The sequence below is a fragment of the Dermacentor albipictus genome, chromosome 2, assembly GCF_038994185.2.
Source record: "Dermacentor albipictus isolate Rhodes 1998 colony chromosome 2, USDA_Dalb.pri_finalv2, whole genome shotgun sequence".
In the NCBI taxonomy this organism is placed as follows: Eukaryota; Metazoa; Arthropoda; class Arachnida; order Ixodida; family Ixodidae; genus Dermacentor; species Dermacentor albipictus.
Genome location: NC_091822.1, coordinates 177,646,758 through 177,661,320, shown reverse-complemented (window position 1 = coordinate 177,661,320; position 14,563 = coordinate 177,646,758). Strand labels below are relative to the sequence as shown.

Sequence of the window (14,563 nt, the reverse complement as noted above, 5' to 3'; positions counted from 1 at the left end):
GAAGAAATTTACTGTAATTTTTCTATGGTGACAGTGAAGTGAGAAAAAATAATTTGCATTAGTGTATATGTACTCTTTGTTCATGAATAACAATAAAAAAAGGAAATAAACTAAATAAATAAATAATTCGAAATTTGATGCATTGGTATAGTTCAAGGCTTTGAAAATGCGCACACGAAAATATTTTGCAAGACTCAAATGTTCCTGCTCTTACACTAATATGTACATCCATACCATAATCGTACTGCGTAGGTGCGCTCACTCAAGAAAACTGTGTGGTTGTGTGCCCCTCAAAAAAGCAAAACGTGTGACAAACTTCCGCTAATCTTCATCTTATCACCAACCAGAGGCAATTAGATTTCGCGACTCTCCACACACACAAAAAAAAAGCAACAGAAATGCATGCATAGTGGCACCCTTCCTATGCCCGAGAAACAAGCGGTCGCCCTTTGAGAGCGATTACTAATGAGATAGCTATCAGTTTTGTAACTGCAAGAAGCCAAAACCGCCCGCGGAACAAAACCCAAACCGCCACCCGCCCGTGCGCTTGCCAATGCGCGAGTGGTAGTATATAGACGCACGGGAGCCGAACTAGCACTAAAACAAACCATGCAACGAAAACTGAGAGAGGGAGGAGCGCGAAAAAAATTCCTAGTATTCCCACATAGTGGCAGCACATGACAGAAAAAAAAAAAGTTACGAAATTGGCGTGCTTTTTAAACATATAGACACCGCCGTAAATATACGGCATCGACCATTTCGGACTTTGTTTGCGGCACCATATATTTGTCATTGACCCTCAAAGGGTCAAAGAACCCCAGGTGGTCCAAATTTCCAGAATCCTCCACTACGGCGTGCCGCATAATCAGAACGTGGTTTTGGCACATACAGCCCCATAATTTAATAAAGGCTCTCTCCTGTTAAATCTCCACAGTCTTGATGGGGTGTGTGTGTTGTGCATGTGCTATGTGTTGGGTTGTTGTGCGTGCACGATGCATTCATTGGTAGGACCTAGTATCGCTTGTAGTCAAGGGTGCTGCAAAAATTCAATGTCTTGTCTTGATATAAAAAGTGACAAGCGGCTTTCGTCTGCCTTAGTCTGACCAAGAAATCCGTACAGGCTTCGAAACGGCAGTTTCTTCCACCTTGACGTCGTCACTGGTGTCACCTTTTTATCCATGACATAACGGTGTTCTCTGGTGTGTAGATATTGCTCATACAGTAGTGCAAACTTTCCTCCTCGCTACCCATTATGGCAGCTAATAGGCTCTCCATTTTCATGACTGCCAAGTCTTCCAAATTTTTCATAATGTTTACGAATTTGAGCTCATTTTATATATGTTGCATCAATATCTCCAAAAAATAAACTCTGCTCATGTTCAAGGTTAACTCGTCTTCTACGAACCTTCCATTGGGGATCTTCTAATGGTGAAAGGACGCAAGAGGGTTACTTTCTTCGAGCAAGTTTATACAGGCTAGCTACGAAAGCTGTGATATCAACAACAGAAAAGTCATTGTGGTAAAAAAAAAAAGCAATGTTTTCCTTATCAGTGCTTTTGGTTCCAAGTTTGTTTTGTGCTGTATCTAATGGTTATTAGCGTATGTATTCCTTAAAAGGCACATGCTCGGGCAGACTTGTTAAAAATTTGCTGTTCCCCCCACACTCCGTATCTGATTCGTGGGACCTTACGAATTTTAATGGTGGCAGGTATGCATTTCGTTGCCGAGCACAAGGCTGTAGGTTTGATTCTTGGCCACTGCAGTCTCATTCTAACGGGGTCGGTATGTGGTTCTTTAGGGGCCTTTTAAAGGGACATTGAATTCAAAAATAATTTGAGCTGTAAGTGTAAAATTATCCTTCTGTAATCCCAAGAGATCCCCTATTACCATGATAGAAGCGTTCATAAGCTCAGCTAGAAAAGATGCGAAAAAAATGAAGATGGGTGGCAAACACTGCCTTAGAAGATCCTGCACCATCTTGCCACAATTTTGTAGGTTTTGATACTGTCCGTTCAGGTCTAGATAATTTCTTTAAGTAACTGTTGAACCTAGTTGTTCATTACAAGCTGATATTGGTGAGAAACATCTTCGATTTATTTCCTTGTGTTTATCTTCGTTTTATCAGTGTTTGACTGTACAGACAAGTTGTGGAGCAGCGGTGTAACTTTCAATTGAAAAAAAAAAAGAGCTGTGCATAATTTTATTTTCTTAATTTTCACCAACTCTATCATATGATGTATGTGTGTATATGTGGGTGTATGTTCTTCCCACTCCTCTTTGCAACGCTTTGTGCCGTTAGAGTAAATAAATAAAATCAACTCTGAACTTTTGCAACCAGGGTTGCAAAGCAATCACAACCTGCTTAACCTTCCTGCCCTTTATTTTATTTTTCTCTTCTTTTGTAGCTTGGATAGTTAATTCAGCTTGGTAGCTGATTTATCCCGGGATTGCCTTTCTTTCCTTTTATGGTTTTCTACAGATTCTTTTCTCTGCCAGACACAGCCGTCCTCATATCCTGTGACTGCATAACACATGCCCATTCATGCGTGAACCTTGCTCAGGGGGCTTTGTTTAGACTCCAAAACAAAAGTGATACACGTAATGGCGGTGTGCAGGGGCACGTCAAAAAGCACTGGTTGCAGCCGTTGAATCTCGGGAGTAGCCATTTCTTTTACTGCTTGCATTATATTTTGTGCTCCAGCAAAGGTTTGTTATGTGAATAACGGCATGTTGCTCTTTTAGAGCCACATGAAGCCAACAGACAATGAAGCCAGGAAAAAATAGACGAAGATTAACTGTTATAAAGGGCACTGTCACTAAGGCACTTGTTGGGGTAGTAGATGAGCACTGGGGAGGACTGTGCGAACCACACCTAGAGCTATAGCCATTGCTATTTGGATTACTGCAGTAGCTATGGGCGTTAGTTTTTCAGTTAGAATAACAGATGCAAAGGTAACACTAGCAATTTCTTCAATAAAGGTTGCTTGAACCACAGAGCAACCTAGTGGGCCTTGTAGTATATCCACTACAGTGACTTGAGGGCTATGGTGTTGTGCTGGTAACACAATGTCACTGTTTTGTTCTCTGGCTACTGTGACTGCATTCCAATGAGTCATGTCTGAAAAATGACAACTATGATGTGTTTCCAGCTTCTGCGATTCTTTCTGGCACTTGCAGTACACAAATGCATCACAGGGTGTACGATTTGGAAATGCTTCTGTGCTGAGATTTCAGTGCATGCTGAAGAACTGCAAATGGTAAAAATTCCTATGAAGCTCCCCCCCTCTCCTGAAGCACGCATGCATGCACACACACATGCACACGCACCATGACTTGGCGATGTGAAAGCCCTTGCATTATTTTTGGGGTTGTATGTAACTTCGCTGACTTGTTTTGTACAGTCGGCACATTCTAAAAAAAAAAAGGAGGAAGCTCACTTTAAAAAACAAATGTGTGCTAAATAATATTTCTCTTTTACTTTTTTTGTTCTATGTTTGCACTATTCTCTTTCCTACCTATGAACAGAGTACCCCAGCACAAACTGTTTTGAAGCAGGATGCATGGCTTGTTGTGTACTGTGCCTAGACTGTGTGGCAGGGAGCCTATTCTTTTTTTGCTTTTCGCATACTCAAAACGATCTTCGCTCTTCAATGCAAACAAAAGAGGGAAGTATGCTGTCGGAAAGTATGACGCAGGGCCTTCCTTTTCCTGTCACCTTGAATGTTGTTTCTTGCAGTTGTTTGGCTGGCTAGCAGAGCGGCTGGGTGCGTGCGACGCCAAGGGAGTGCCCGGTGCAGAGCTTGCATCGTGCCTGCCCCAGCTTTACCAGTGCCTGGAAGACCGTAGTGGGGAGGTCCGTAAGAAGGCTCAGGACCTGCTTCTTCCGTGCATGCTTCACCTTGGCTACGAGTCTATGGCATGGGCCACATCCAAGCTCAAGGCTTCCTCCAAAACACTAGTCATGGCTCAACTAGACAAGGTGGGTGGCATCATGCCTCCTCCTTTTTCATACTTTCTAATACGCTACCTGGGTTGAAATAGTTTGTGTACATTTTAGCAGTGATGTTTTACCCAGCATTAGTGCAGTAGGCAAGAGTATTAGCTTCAGCTGAACATTGCTTACGGTCTGCTCAACTCTCATTTCCACACTCGAGCTCTCAGAGAACAGTGATTTCACACTTGTGATAAATGTCTCTCAGAGACGCAAGTGACCCTTACTCAGCTTGACTGTACAACTGCAACAAAGCCAAGTGGATGCACCACCCCTCGGCAGGGAAGTGAAAGGCAGCGGTCTGCGTCCTGCTGCTGGCATGAGCGTTTGCGCACGTGTACTAGCGATCTTGTTGAACAGCTGCATGCAAATTCTAAAGATGCACCCATTTCAGCACAACAAATTACAAATGTTAAGTTGACTCTTGATTGGCTTGATTCTGCCGATGTGTTTGAGCATGGCGTCTTTCTGATGTGAAAATGGGATCATGTTACTGTAGTGCTGCCGGTTTTTAGGAAATGGGCATGTATGCAAATTGCAAAACAGAAATATTACTAAAAACATTGGGCGCTGCACAAAATATTTGATTGAAAAAGTTGTGGTCACTGACCAACCCTAAGGGAAAAATGGATGTTTCGGAACTCAAGGGGGGGGGGGGGGGTTGTTTTCACACACGCAAAAGTGTGAACAAGGATGGGTTTTGAAACATTTTTAACCTTGGCTTGGTCGGTGACTTCAACATCTTTTATCATGTTACCTGACCAGATGACCTTTCATTGAACCGTTGATTAAAATAGTTCGAAATGTTGAGTTTCTTTTCACCCACTTTTTCATTGTGGTCACTAGGCACAGTTGCAAAACCACTCAATCATGAAATTCATGCATGAAGCAGTCAATGTTGGAATTCTTGCATTGTTCTGCACAACGAAATTGTATGATCGCAGAATTTGTGTCAGCATTATTTGTGTGGTCTAGCTTTACTGTAACAATGCATGCATTAGAAGCAAGAAGCTGTGTGCAGGAATATGTTATTTTTCGTCAGTCCACTGAAGCAGCATTGGACTTGTTTTGCATAACAAGTAGGTCGCCTGAGAAACCATGACTGTTGATGGCTGCCCACCATCACATTGGCCGAGGCGTTTACAATGCCTGCAGCATTAGATGCTTCTGACCGTTAACCAATTAACTGCCACAACCAAATTGCGAAAAAAATTTAAGAAGTGCAAAAAAATGTTTTGGACCTCATTGTGTATTATTTTCTTGTCAAAATTACAAGGAAGTGAACACTTACACATGTGCAAAAATTACCAAATATCCACAACGAATTGAACCCGTCAATAGCACCAGAGGATGCTCATTCTGATGGCGAGTTCTCTTGTCATTGGCAGTGAAGGGGCTAAAGGAGTACCGACATGACATTTTTGAATTCTTACTTTTTGCATTAAATGAACGTCACGACCCTTGAAAAGATACTGGAAAGCATCGGAGCCTCCAAATTAACTATATTGCAGGTTTCTATGAACTAGCTTTGGTTCCAGTACCCAAGCGGTGGACAAGTGGTGATACGCTGGCTCATCTCGTTTCTGTGGTTGCTAGGGCTGCCACACATGAGCATAGCCAGAAGATGCACTCACCGCGCTCTTGTTTATTTATGAGCAACGTCATCATACTGGGAAAAATTTTCTGACATTGTGTAGCGACATGAATTTAGCGTGACATCTCAAAGTTCTGAAATGCCAGACCTGGTGTTACCAACAGTTATTAAGGTCAAGTTACATCTTATTTCCCAACTTTCGTATTCGATAAGTAGTATGTTCCTTCTAGGGGACCAATCATCCTGAGGCGGTCACACCTGAGGAGGAACAGGGTGCTGTTGGGGGAAGTGCCGGCGGCCGCCTGCACAAGAGCAGCTCGAGGAGCAAGGTACGTGGCACAAAAAAAAAAAAGTTGTAGCGTTCCTAACTAGAACGGCAACAGAAATGACATCATCTAAGTGAGACTGGTGTCGTCCGCCATTTTATTCCAACTTCTTCCTCCTCACTTCTCCCCTAGCACCTTCCTTCGTCTTCTTTCATGCGTCCAGCGCAGACCGCTTCACTCTTCCGGATTTCTTTTAATTACACCTCCTGGGGTAATACTTGAATACGTTTCCAATAGCGGCGCACTCCGTTTGGCCCGAGGCTCCGGCGTACCAGACATTCTTCAATATTCCATGCTGGCATGCAGTCTTAATAACTTGAAATGGTCCGCAATATTTTGAATTTGAGGGCACAGCTCCTTTCCTTACAAGGACATAGTCTCCAGGCTGTATGTCCGGTATCTCGCTACTGTGCCTTTTATCAAAGTTTCGCTTCATGCGGCGCTTGTAGATCTCCTGTTCTTTGACAGTTTTCCTTACTTCCGCAAGTTCGAGGTTCTCTAGGAGACCTAGCTCACGATCTGCAGGAAGTATGGGCGCTGTACCTGAAGTTACAAAATGAGGGCTGCAGCCTAAACTCGTGGTGTATGATCTGTTGTGATGCTTCACAGCGGCCTCGAGACAGCACTTCCAGCCACCGGCAAAGTCTGGATACATCTTCAGATACTGTTTGATGTCTCGTATGGCACGTTCCGCTAGGCCGTTTGCTGCCGGGTGGTATGGAGAAGAATACTTTATCATGATGCCGTGCTCCTGGGCCCACTTTGATAATTTGGCACTCCGAAAAGCCGGCCCGTTGTCGCAGACGAGCGTCTTTGTGTGTTTAAAACACTCAGCTTTGAGGAGGTCTATTACGCTGTTTGCGTCTTCTTTGCCAGCTTTAGCCGCAATCGTCCGTGTGCACTCATCTATGGAGAGCAAGAAAGCTTGCGTTCGCTTGACTCCTTCCCCCTTCTTTTTGAGCTCCGCGAAGTCCAAATGAATTACTTCGAACGGGATGCTTGAATATTCAGGGTTTGTCAAAACGTCTGTCGATTGCTTGAATTTAACTTTGTTCACCTGGCAGAGGTGGCATGTGCGTTTTTCATGCCCGGCCATGTGAATCTCATGAGCAATTTCTTATAAGTGCGCCAGAAGCCATCATGTCCACCCGATTCAGGGGTGTCGTGGTATAGATGAAGAATCCTTGGAATCATAGTTGGTGGTACGTGATACCTTCCATTGATAAACTGGAGCTCTTCTGTACCTTCCCATAGCTTAATATGATTGATTGTATCTGGATTATTGCTTGATTCCTGTACAAGTAATCTTGATAGTGCGTCAGCGTCAGTGAGGAGTGGGCCAGGACGGTGCGAAATTACGAAATCAAATTGTTGCAGATAGTTCACCCATCTAGCAATGCGGCCTCTTGGCTGGGCCATGCTCAGAAGTTGAGTCAATGCTTGATGGTCCGTGAAAAGTATGAATTTGGCACCTTCCAGGTAAGTACGAAAGTACTGCACAGCTTTTAAGACGGCCAGAGCTTCCTTTTCTGTGGTACAGTAATTGATTTCGGCGGGTTTCAGGGTATAGCTGTAGTACCCCACGACGTAGTGTTTGGTTTGATCAGCTTGTTTGGATGGCTTCTGGTATAGAACTGCACCGGTAGCATAATGTGATGCGTCCGTGTTCAGCACGAAAGGCAAGGAAAAATCCGGTATTCGCAAGATGGGGTCCGACGATATTAGTTTTACAAGCTCACGATAGACAGCTTCGCACTTCTCGTCCCAATGAAAAGGCACGTCTTTCCGAGTTAAACGTGTGAGGCACCTTGTTCTCAGTGCGTAGTCTTTGATAAACGCCCGGAAGTGTCCTGCAAGGCCAAGAAAAACGCGCAGGGAGTGCACATCATAAGGCTTTACCAGCTTGGAGATTCTCTCTACCGATTCTTGCTTGGTGCTTTTAGTCTGTCCATCAAACACCCTTCCAAGAAATACTACGGTATCTTGAAAGAACGCACTTTTCTTGAAGTTGACTTTGAGTTGGGCAAGACTGAGGGCATGAAGAACTTTTGAAAGATGACTACGGTGTTCGTCCTTTGTCTTTGAGTAGATGATGATGTCGTCGATGTACACATTGCAAAATGTGCCCAGGTAAGGTTTCAGAATGTCAGTCATAATCTTCTGAAACCACGCAGGGGAGTTTTTCCAACCAAATGGTAGGCGGTTGTACTCAAACAAGTCAAATGGGGTTATGAACGCGGTGTACTTCTTCGTTTCTTCACTTAGTGGAATCTGCCAAAAGCCCTTGCAGAGATCTATTCGTGAAAACCAATGGCAACCACCGGTTTCGTCAATGATGTCGTCGATTCTCGGCATTGGATAAGGTATCAATTCAGTTTGACGATTGAGAGCCCGGTAGTCTGTGCAGAGGCGGAATGTCCCGTCTTCTTTAGGTGCAATAGTGATAGGAGAAGCAAATGGGGATACAGAAGGCCGGATGATACCTGCGTCTAACATTTCTTGCAACTCCTTTTTCAGCCACACCTTTTTATCTCTGGACATATTGTAGGGGGTTCTACGAACCACTGTTTTATCTGCGAGCTCGAAAGGAACGACATGGGATTTCATTGCTGGAGGGTAGCTTCCTATGCATATAAGCTCTGGGTACTTAGTCTTGATGTCTTCGTGGTGAAAAATTAGCCTTGATACACTAGGTTCTTCACCAGGGTCTTCTGTTCTTATCGTGTCTTCGGCCATTACCTTGTCATCCCAATAGAGGTTCATCTTAAGTTTTTTCATGTCTGGACGGGACAAAAGAAAATCGTAGGTGACATTGGGAATGGCCAATACGTCACTGGTAATAGCATTTCCTTGAAATTCAATAGCCAGGGTTACCCATTCGCTATGCATGGTCACTGACCCATCGTAGGCTTGGACACGCAATGTTCTACCAGCGTGCAGACGACTGGCATCCACTTGAGTCTTGTTGATAATAGATACCGAAGCTCCACTGTCAACGAGAGCCTTCACTTCAATGCCATCTACCTTAATGGGGGCGTACAATAAGCTTGACGACACCAAATATACTGTCTCACTGAAGCTCTTTTTCTGGGGCTTGTGATGCACGGTAGACAGATTATGTGGAAGTAGGTTGCCGTGAACTGCGGTAATTGGTTCTTCACCATCCTCACAGTCATGATTTACGCTTCCCAGAGATTTGTTTATGAAGCTGTGTTCACATTCAGTTGACGGCAACGACTCTAGATTGGAATCAAGTTGCTCTGTTCTACCATCTGGCTGTCTTCTCGATGTAATTCTTGGCACTGAGGTCTGTAGAAAGTTCAGAAGGTCATCAAACGTTCTTGGACCTTTGAGCTGGACATGACTACGGATCTCGATACACAACCCTTGCGTTATCAAAGCTACAACAGCAGAAGACGACAGCTTCGGTTCTGCAGAATACAACAGGCGACGCTTCTCAAGACAGTACTCAAGCAGAGAGCCACCTGTATAACTGAACCGCAGTGCCGCATCCCATCTTTCTACTACGTTGCCTTCGAAAGCCCCTAAAAAGTTGCTTTTCCACAGTTCCCAACATGTTGTTCCATAATCCATGAGTTGCACGTCATACCATTTTCTGGCTATACCGCCCAAATAGCGGCGCATATGCAAAATCTTTGTGTCGTCGGAGTGCCACAGATTCTTGTCACAGGCGTACTCGAAAAAACGCAGCCAGTAGTGTGCATTTTGCGATTTTCCTTCAAAAACATCTGGTTCAACAATACTTCGTGCTGACTGCTCTCGACTAAGCGCTTGGACGAAAGTTCTCATTATTTCTATCTGTTGTATAATGTTCCTTTGCAGTTCCATAACACTCAAGTCTAGGCTCACCTTCCCGGCAGGCGTTTCCTCTTTGAGGGTGCCACGTCGTATGGGTTCCAGAACGAGTTCGCTCGGTGTCTGCAGTTGTAGATTCACTGTCACCGATCCTGTTTGCACGAGGGCTTGGCGGCTGATTGCAGCTTGTTGCAGTACCACGTTGATCAGCGCGGTAGAACTAACTTCAAGAGGAAGGTCCGTCGCTGGCTCACCGTGCACTTGGTATCGGGTGAACACAACAGACTCTGATGACGCCTGGTCGACGAAAAACGTCACCCACATCGCTGGTCTTCGAAAACTGTCGGCTGCGCCAAAATGTAGCGTTCCTAACTAGAACGGCAACAGAAATGACATCATCTAAGTGAGACGGGTGTCGTCCGCCATTTTATTCCAACTTCTTCCTCCTCACTTCTCCCCTAGCACCTTCCTTCGTCTTCTTTCATGCGTCCAGCGCAGACCGCTTCAAAAGTATTATCTTGGTTTGGCAATGTGACCATACTAATAAGTAAGCAAGCAGAAGCACAGGTGCCAATCTGCAAGGAGCAGTACATGTGTACAGTAAGAGCAGGGTTTTTGGCAGTGATGCATTTTTATAGGCCCTTTCCCCCACCCAAAACAGCGTTTAGCTGTCGGCATCCATCACCGCTATTGTGCAGGCTTCTTAGGGCACCATACATGTTTTCTAAACATAGATAACGACAATATTGAGGGACTTCCCTTTGTGTAAAAGGCAAGTTAATGTGGTTAAGCTTTAAAAAAAAGTTTTGTTTGAATGTAAATATAGCCTGTAAATAGTTGCTCGTCTTACTGACTCGTCCGTCGCGTAACAATATGATGCCACTTAAAGGGACACTAAAAGCAAATACTAAGTCGAGGTGGCCTGTTTAAATACCATTCAAGAAACCTTGAAACACTTGTTTCATGCCAAGAAAGGGCTAAGCTTACGAGAAAATTGTATCTGAAGAGTCCGAATACCTTTTTCAAAATTCAGATCTGCCGCCACCAACTGACGTTGCATACGCCATCACCACACTTTGCGGCCATCGGCGAGTAAAACAGTGCCCGACAGATGGCGGCACCGAGCCAAGACAGAGTCACGGCGGATTTGCCGCTGCAGCTTATTTTTGGTCAAGTGCCGTAGACCATTCGGGTACCGCGCAATATCACATGGAAGTTGAATTCTCTGCTACTTGCAGCTTGTGCGAGTTTCGCGAGCCAGCAAAATCAGCGCTGCTCTGCGCAATCAGGAAAGTACTGAAATGCGAAAGTGTGGGCAACGTAGAGTCGAGCCAAAACGAAACCTTTTGACCGCCCGCGTCGTTGTCAGCAGTAATTTCAATGAGTTCTTTCTTCTAAACATGAAATGGAACTGGACAAGTAGCATTTTACTTCTTATAATAGAATACAAGGATGTTTTTTGCAACGAGTAGTTGAGTACTAGTGACAGTTTAACTTAGAAGTGCTTTCGTCATCGGGCATATGCTTGAATGTACCGGGAAAATCTCTAATCATATCCTGCATTTACCTCGATTTCTCTATTATTAAGGCCCTGTTTGCGATAATATTGACGCCTCGGAGATTATCAAGCACTAATCTATCGCTTTAGTTTGACTTAGTATTTGCCTTTAGTGTCCCTTTAAAGGCAGTAGTTGCTGACATAAAACATGCTCAGCAAAAATCTATTCGTAAGAAATGCATGAGGACTTTCTTTTCAGAGTCGCTGGGAAGTGAGCTACAAGCTTGGAAGTTGCATTGCCTGCCAGACAAGAAAAGAAAGTCTGCACATGTGTTCACTACTTACGACAGCATGTGTCTTAGTGCCATCACTTCTTCATATTGTCTATAAATGAAAGAATTCTTCAACAAGAATACCATTTATACCCACGTAATGAACGCACTTTTCCAAATAACGAAGCAAAGCTGGGGGACGCATTCATTATGTGGGGTAAATTTCATATAGATATTTGCGAAACGGCAAAAATTGAAAAGTAAGACTGTAATGATTTGTAACATGCATAAGATAACTTATCTTTGCAGTGAAAACACGTGTGTACTATTTGCAAACCGTAACTTTACTCCACATCGGGACCACCAGACCTGCTGTTCAGGTCGCTGGCCGCTTCATGCACATTGTAGTTTTACCATAGAATAAAGAACCAATGCGGCAGCCGCTCGAACATGGTGTGACCTAGGCCAATCGCACATGGCGAAACTGAATGCGCACTCCCAACAGCAATCTCCAATCGTGCCCCAGCTTGTCCTTGCAGCCACTTCCGGCTGTTTGCCATTATTGCAAGCATCAGATTGAAGCCCACACCTGTTTTGACAAGCACACTGTGTACGTCTCTTTCCTCAACCGTCCTGCTCGTCGGCATGTCAGAGTTTACCGGCGTCTGATCAGCATTTCCGTTTTGTGACTACATACGCTCTATGTCGGCAGCAGGAATGTAACTCGACTTAAGGCCTATCATGCATATCGAAACCCAAGACAGGCAGAAAAGCAAGCCACAGACACACGAATTCGACACTATGCCCAACTATGATCACTATGCTGATTACGTACTGGCCACTCCTCCTTTACTTCATCTATCCCGTGCGCCGCGCCCGACTGCGCATCCCGCATGCGCGTGCACTCTCCTATTACATAAGCATAAAGTACGTAAACTGTGTATATTGCAGAGAGCCAGTTGCATTTCTTTCTCTCTCGAATCTACGAGGTGCCTTTGCACCGGCATTGGCGGAAAGGATGCGTTAAGCATTAAGTGCGCTTGCTTTAATCACAGTCAGATTGCAGTCTCTCCGAAAAGCTCCAGCACGGCTGTTTGATCGTGGGACTGCACAGTAGCAAAGTTGGAGGTGCGTTCATTACATGAGTGCGTTCATTACGCGAGCAAATATGGTATATACAAGAAGCTAATTTGATAACTCCATATTCTTTTTTTGAGTACATGCCATTTGGTGTGGCTAGTAAGGTGTCCATTTTGTAGCAGATATAACGCAAGGAGTTTCTCGTGGGCAATCCTGGGTCAGGATAATGTAGCGACTCTATTCCACTCCTTTTGACACTTTGTCAGTAGTTTGAGCAGTACCCTGTAGCCAGGGCAGGCCAGTCATGTTAGGTGGATAAGCGAACGCTTGAATTATTACCTTCCCTGGTTCTGGTTTGCTCTTCAGAGGTAAGTAAAGGCATCTAGCCATTTGATTAGGTGCGTGATGGCATCTAAGACGTCTAGCTTAATTTATCTGTAGTTTTAGGTGGAATAATTTGGCCACGCACTAGGATTTCAATGTACGCTTACATATTCTCATTGCACATCACAGAAGCACTCCTATAGTGGATCAACCGTAAGCACATCGACAAAGGTTGGGATGGTCTTTGTTTTCTTGTGTGTGTATGTGGACAAGTACAGCGAAAAACAAGGCCACTGCTTGACATGCTGTGCAATTCATATTTTCTTCCAATGCGCATAGCAGCGCTCGTGCCTTGGATCAGGGGTAAGTAAACGAGAGGAGCTTTAGAAATCTTTTTTTCTTTGCATGAACAAATTGAAATGCTAGCCGTGCTAGCATTTACATGTGTCCTTGTTTTTTGCCTTTTTGACTGGAAAATAGATGCCTGTGAAGCCCGGGAGCTCTGGCAAGTCATCTCGGAAGGAGGAGGAGGTGGACATGAGCCCCCTGCTGTCTGTGAACAATTTGAAAGAACAGCGAATCGCTTTCGAAAGGGCCCTCAAGGTTAGTGTTATAGCCATGCCGTGTGGACATACAGTTGAACCCACTTGTAACGATATCGGTTTTAACAATATATCGGTTATAACAATGAGACACTGCTACTGCTGCACCATCAACTTTTGTGTGTTTTTCATGGTGAAATAACCTGCTTACTGCAATGCCTCGATGCCGCACTATCAGTTATAACAACAAAGTCTGACTTCTGGGTGTCTATGTCGAAAAGTAGTGACATACAAAATCCTTGAAAAGAAAAAACTGTGCTACTCCCAGATCGCTCGCTGGATCCTCGTTCAGCACAGTTTTGCAAACAGCTTTAATCGTTTGCGTTGATCTATGCGAGTTGCATAGAAATCGTTCCTGGCCACGCGGTTTCTCAGCCTCATTTGACTCTCCACCGCAATGGAAGATGGCTGATCCGCCCACTGATCATTGGCAATGCATGACGTTGCCGGTGTAAAGAAAGTGCACGGCTATAGATTTGGAAAGTAAGTGCTTCTAACTGATGAAGCAATCGTCGCAAACGCGCTTGCATCGGATAGCGACGGCGACAACGGCAGCAATGACGCAGTAGGGCAGGCTGCCTTAATGTTGTCCTCACAGGAGGCATAGCAGATGATTCAATCCCTCCCTCCGGGGTTTTGTTCTCATGAGAAACCTTCCATAGAGCTACTGGAAGCCTTGGAGAGGGATGTCGGCAAGCTTCGGGTAAAGCATGCAAGGCTGACGGACATGGGGTTTTCTCATGCAAGCCAGTGAGAAGTACATGGCGAGATGCTTGTGGCAATCTTGCCTCAGCGTTTCTTCTGGATTTCTCAAGCTGACAGGCTGCCGCTGCAACCTTCTCACATTTTTAAAAGGCCCTCTTGGGGCCACCAAGGCAATTTCTCGACAGAGCTCCCATATTGCTGCCGCCCATGACCCCTCTTTGCAGTTGCCATAACGTCAACAGCCGCAGCTTGTTACACTTGATCGGAGCACCCAGGAAGCAGGTAAACAAGTGAACATAATCAGCAGCCGGATGGATGAAGGTGGTAGGGAGGGGCCCTGGCCTCCCCACCATTA

At 44.8% G+C, this 14,563-nt stretch overlaps 1 protein-coding gene across 5 annotated transcripts in view; it reads left to right on the top strand.

Annotated features, from left to right (window-relative positions):
- LOC139056336 (cytoskeleton-associated protein 5-like) overlaps positions 1 to 14,563 on the top strand; it is a 121,623-nt gene that overhangs the window by 42,968 nt on the left and 64,092 nt on the right. For 3 of the 5 annotated variants that reach the window (XM_070534490.1, XM_070534492.1, XM_070534491.1), the window contains exons 14-18: positions 3,737 to 3,979; positions 5,816 to 5,914; positions 13,091 to 13,132; positions 13,244 to 13,264; positions 13,382 to 13,504. In XM_070534490.1, the coding sequence (XP_070390591.1) occupies positions 3,737 to 3,979; positions 5,816 to 5,914; positions 13,091 to 13,132; positions 13,244 to 13,264; positions 13,382 to 13,504 (528 nt within the window). The remainder of the gene's footprint in view (positions 1 to 3,736; positions 3,980 to 5,815; positions 5,915 to 13,090; positions 13,133 to 13,243; positions 13,265 to 13,381; positions 13,505 to 14,563) is intronic. The other 2 variants (XM_070534493.1, XM_070534494.1) reach the window with 2 other exon arrangements.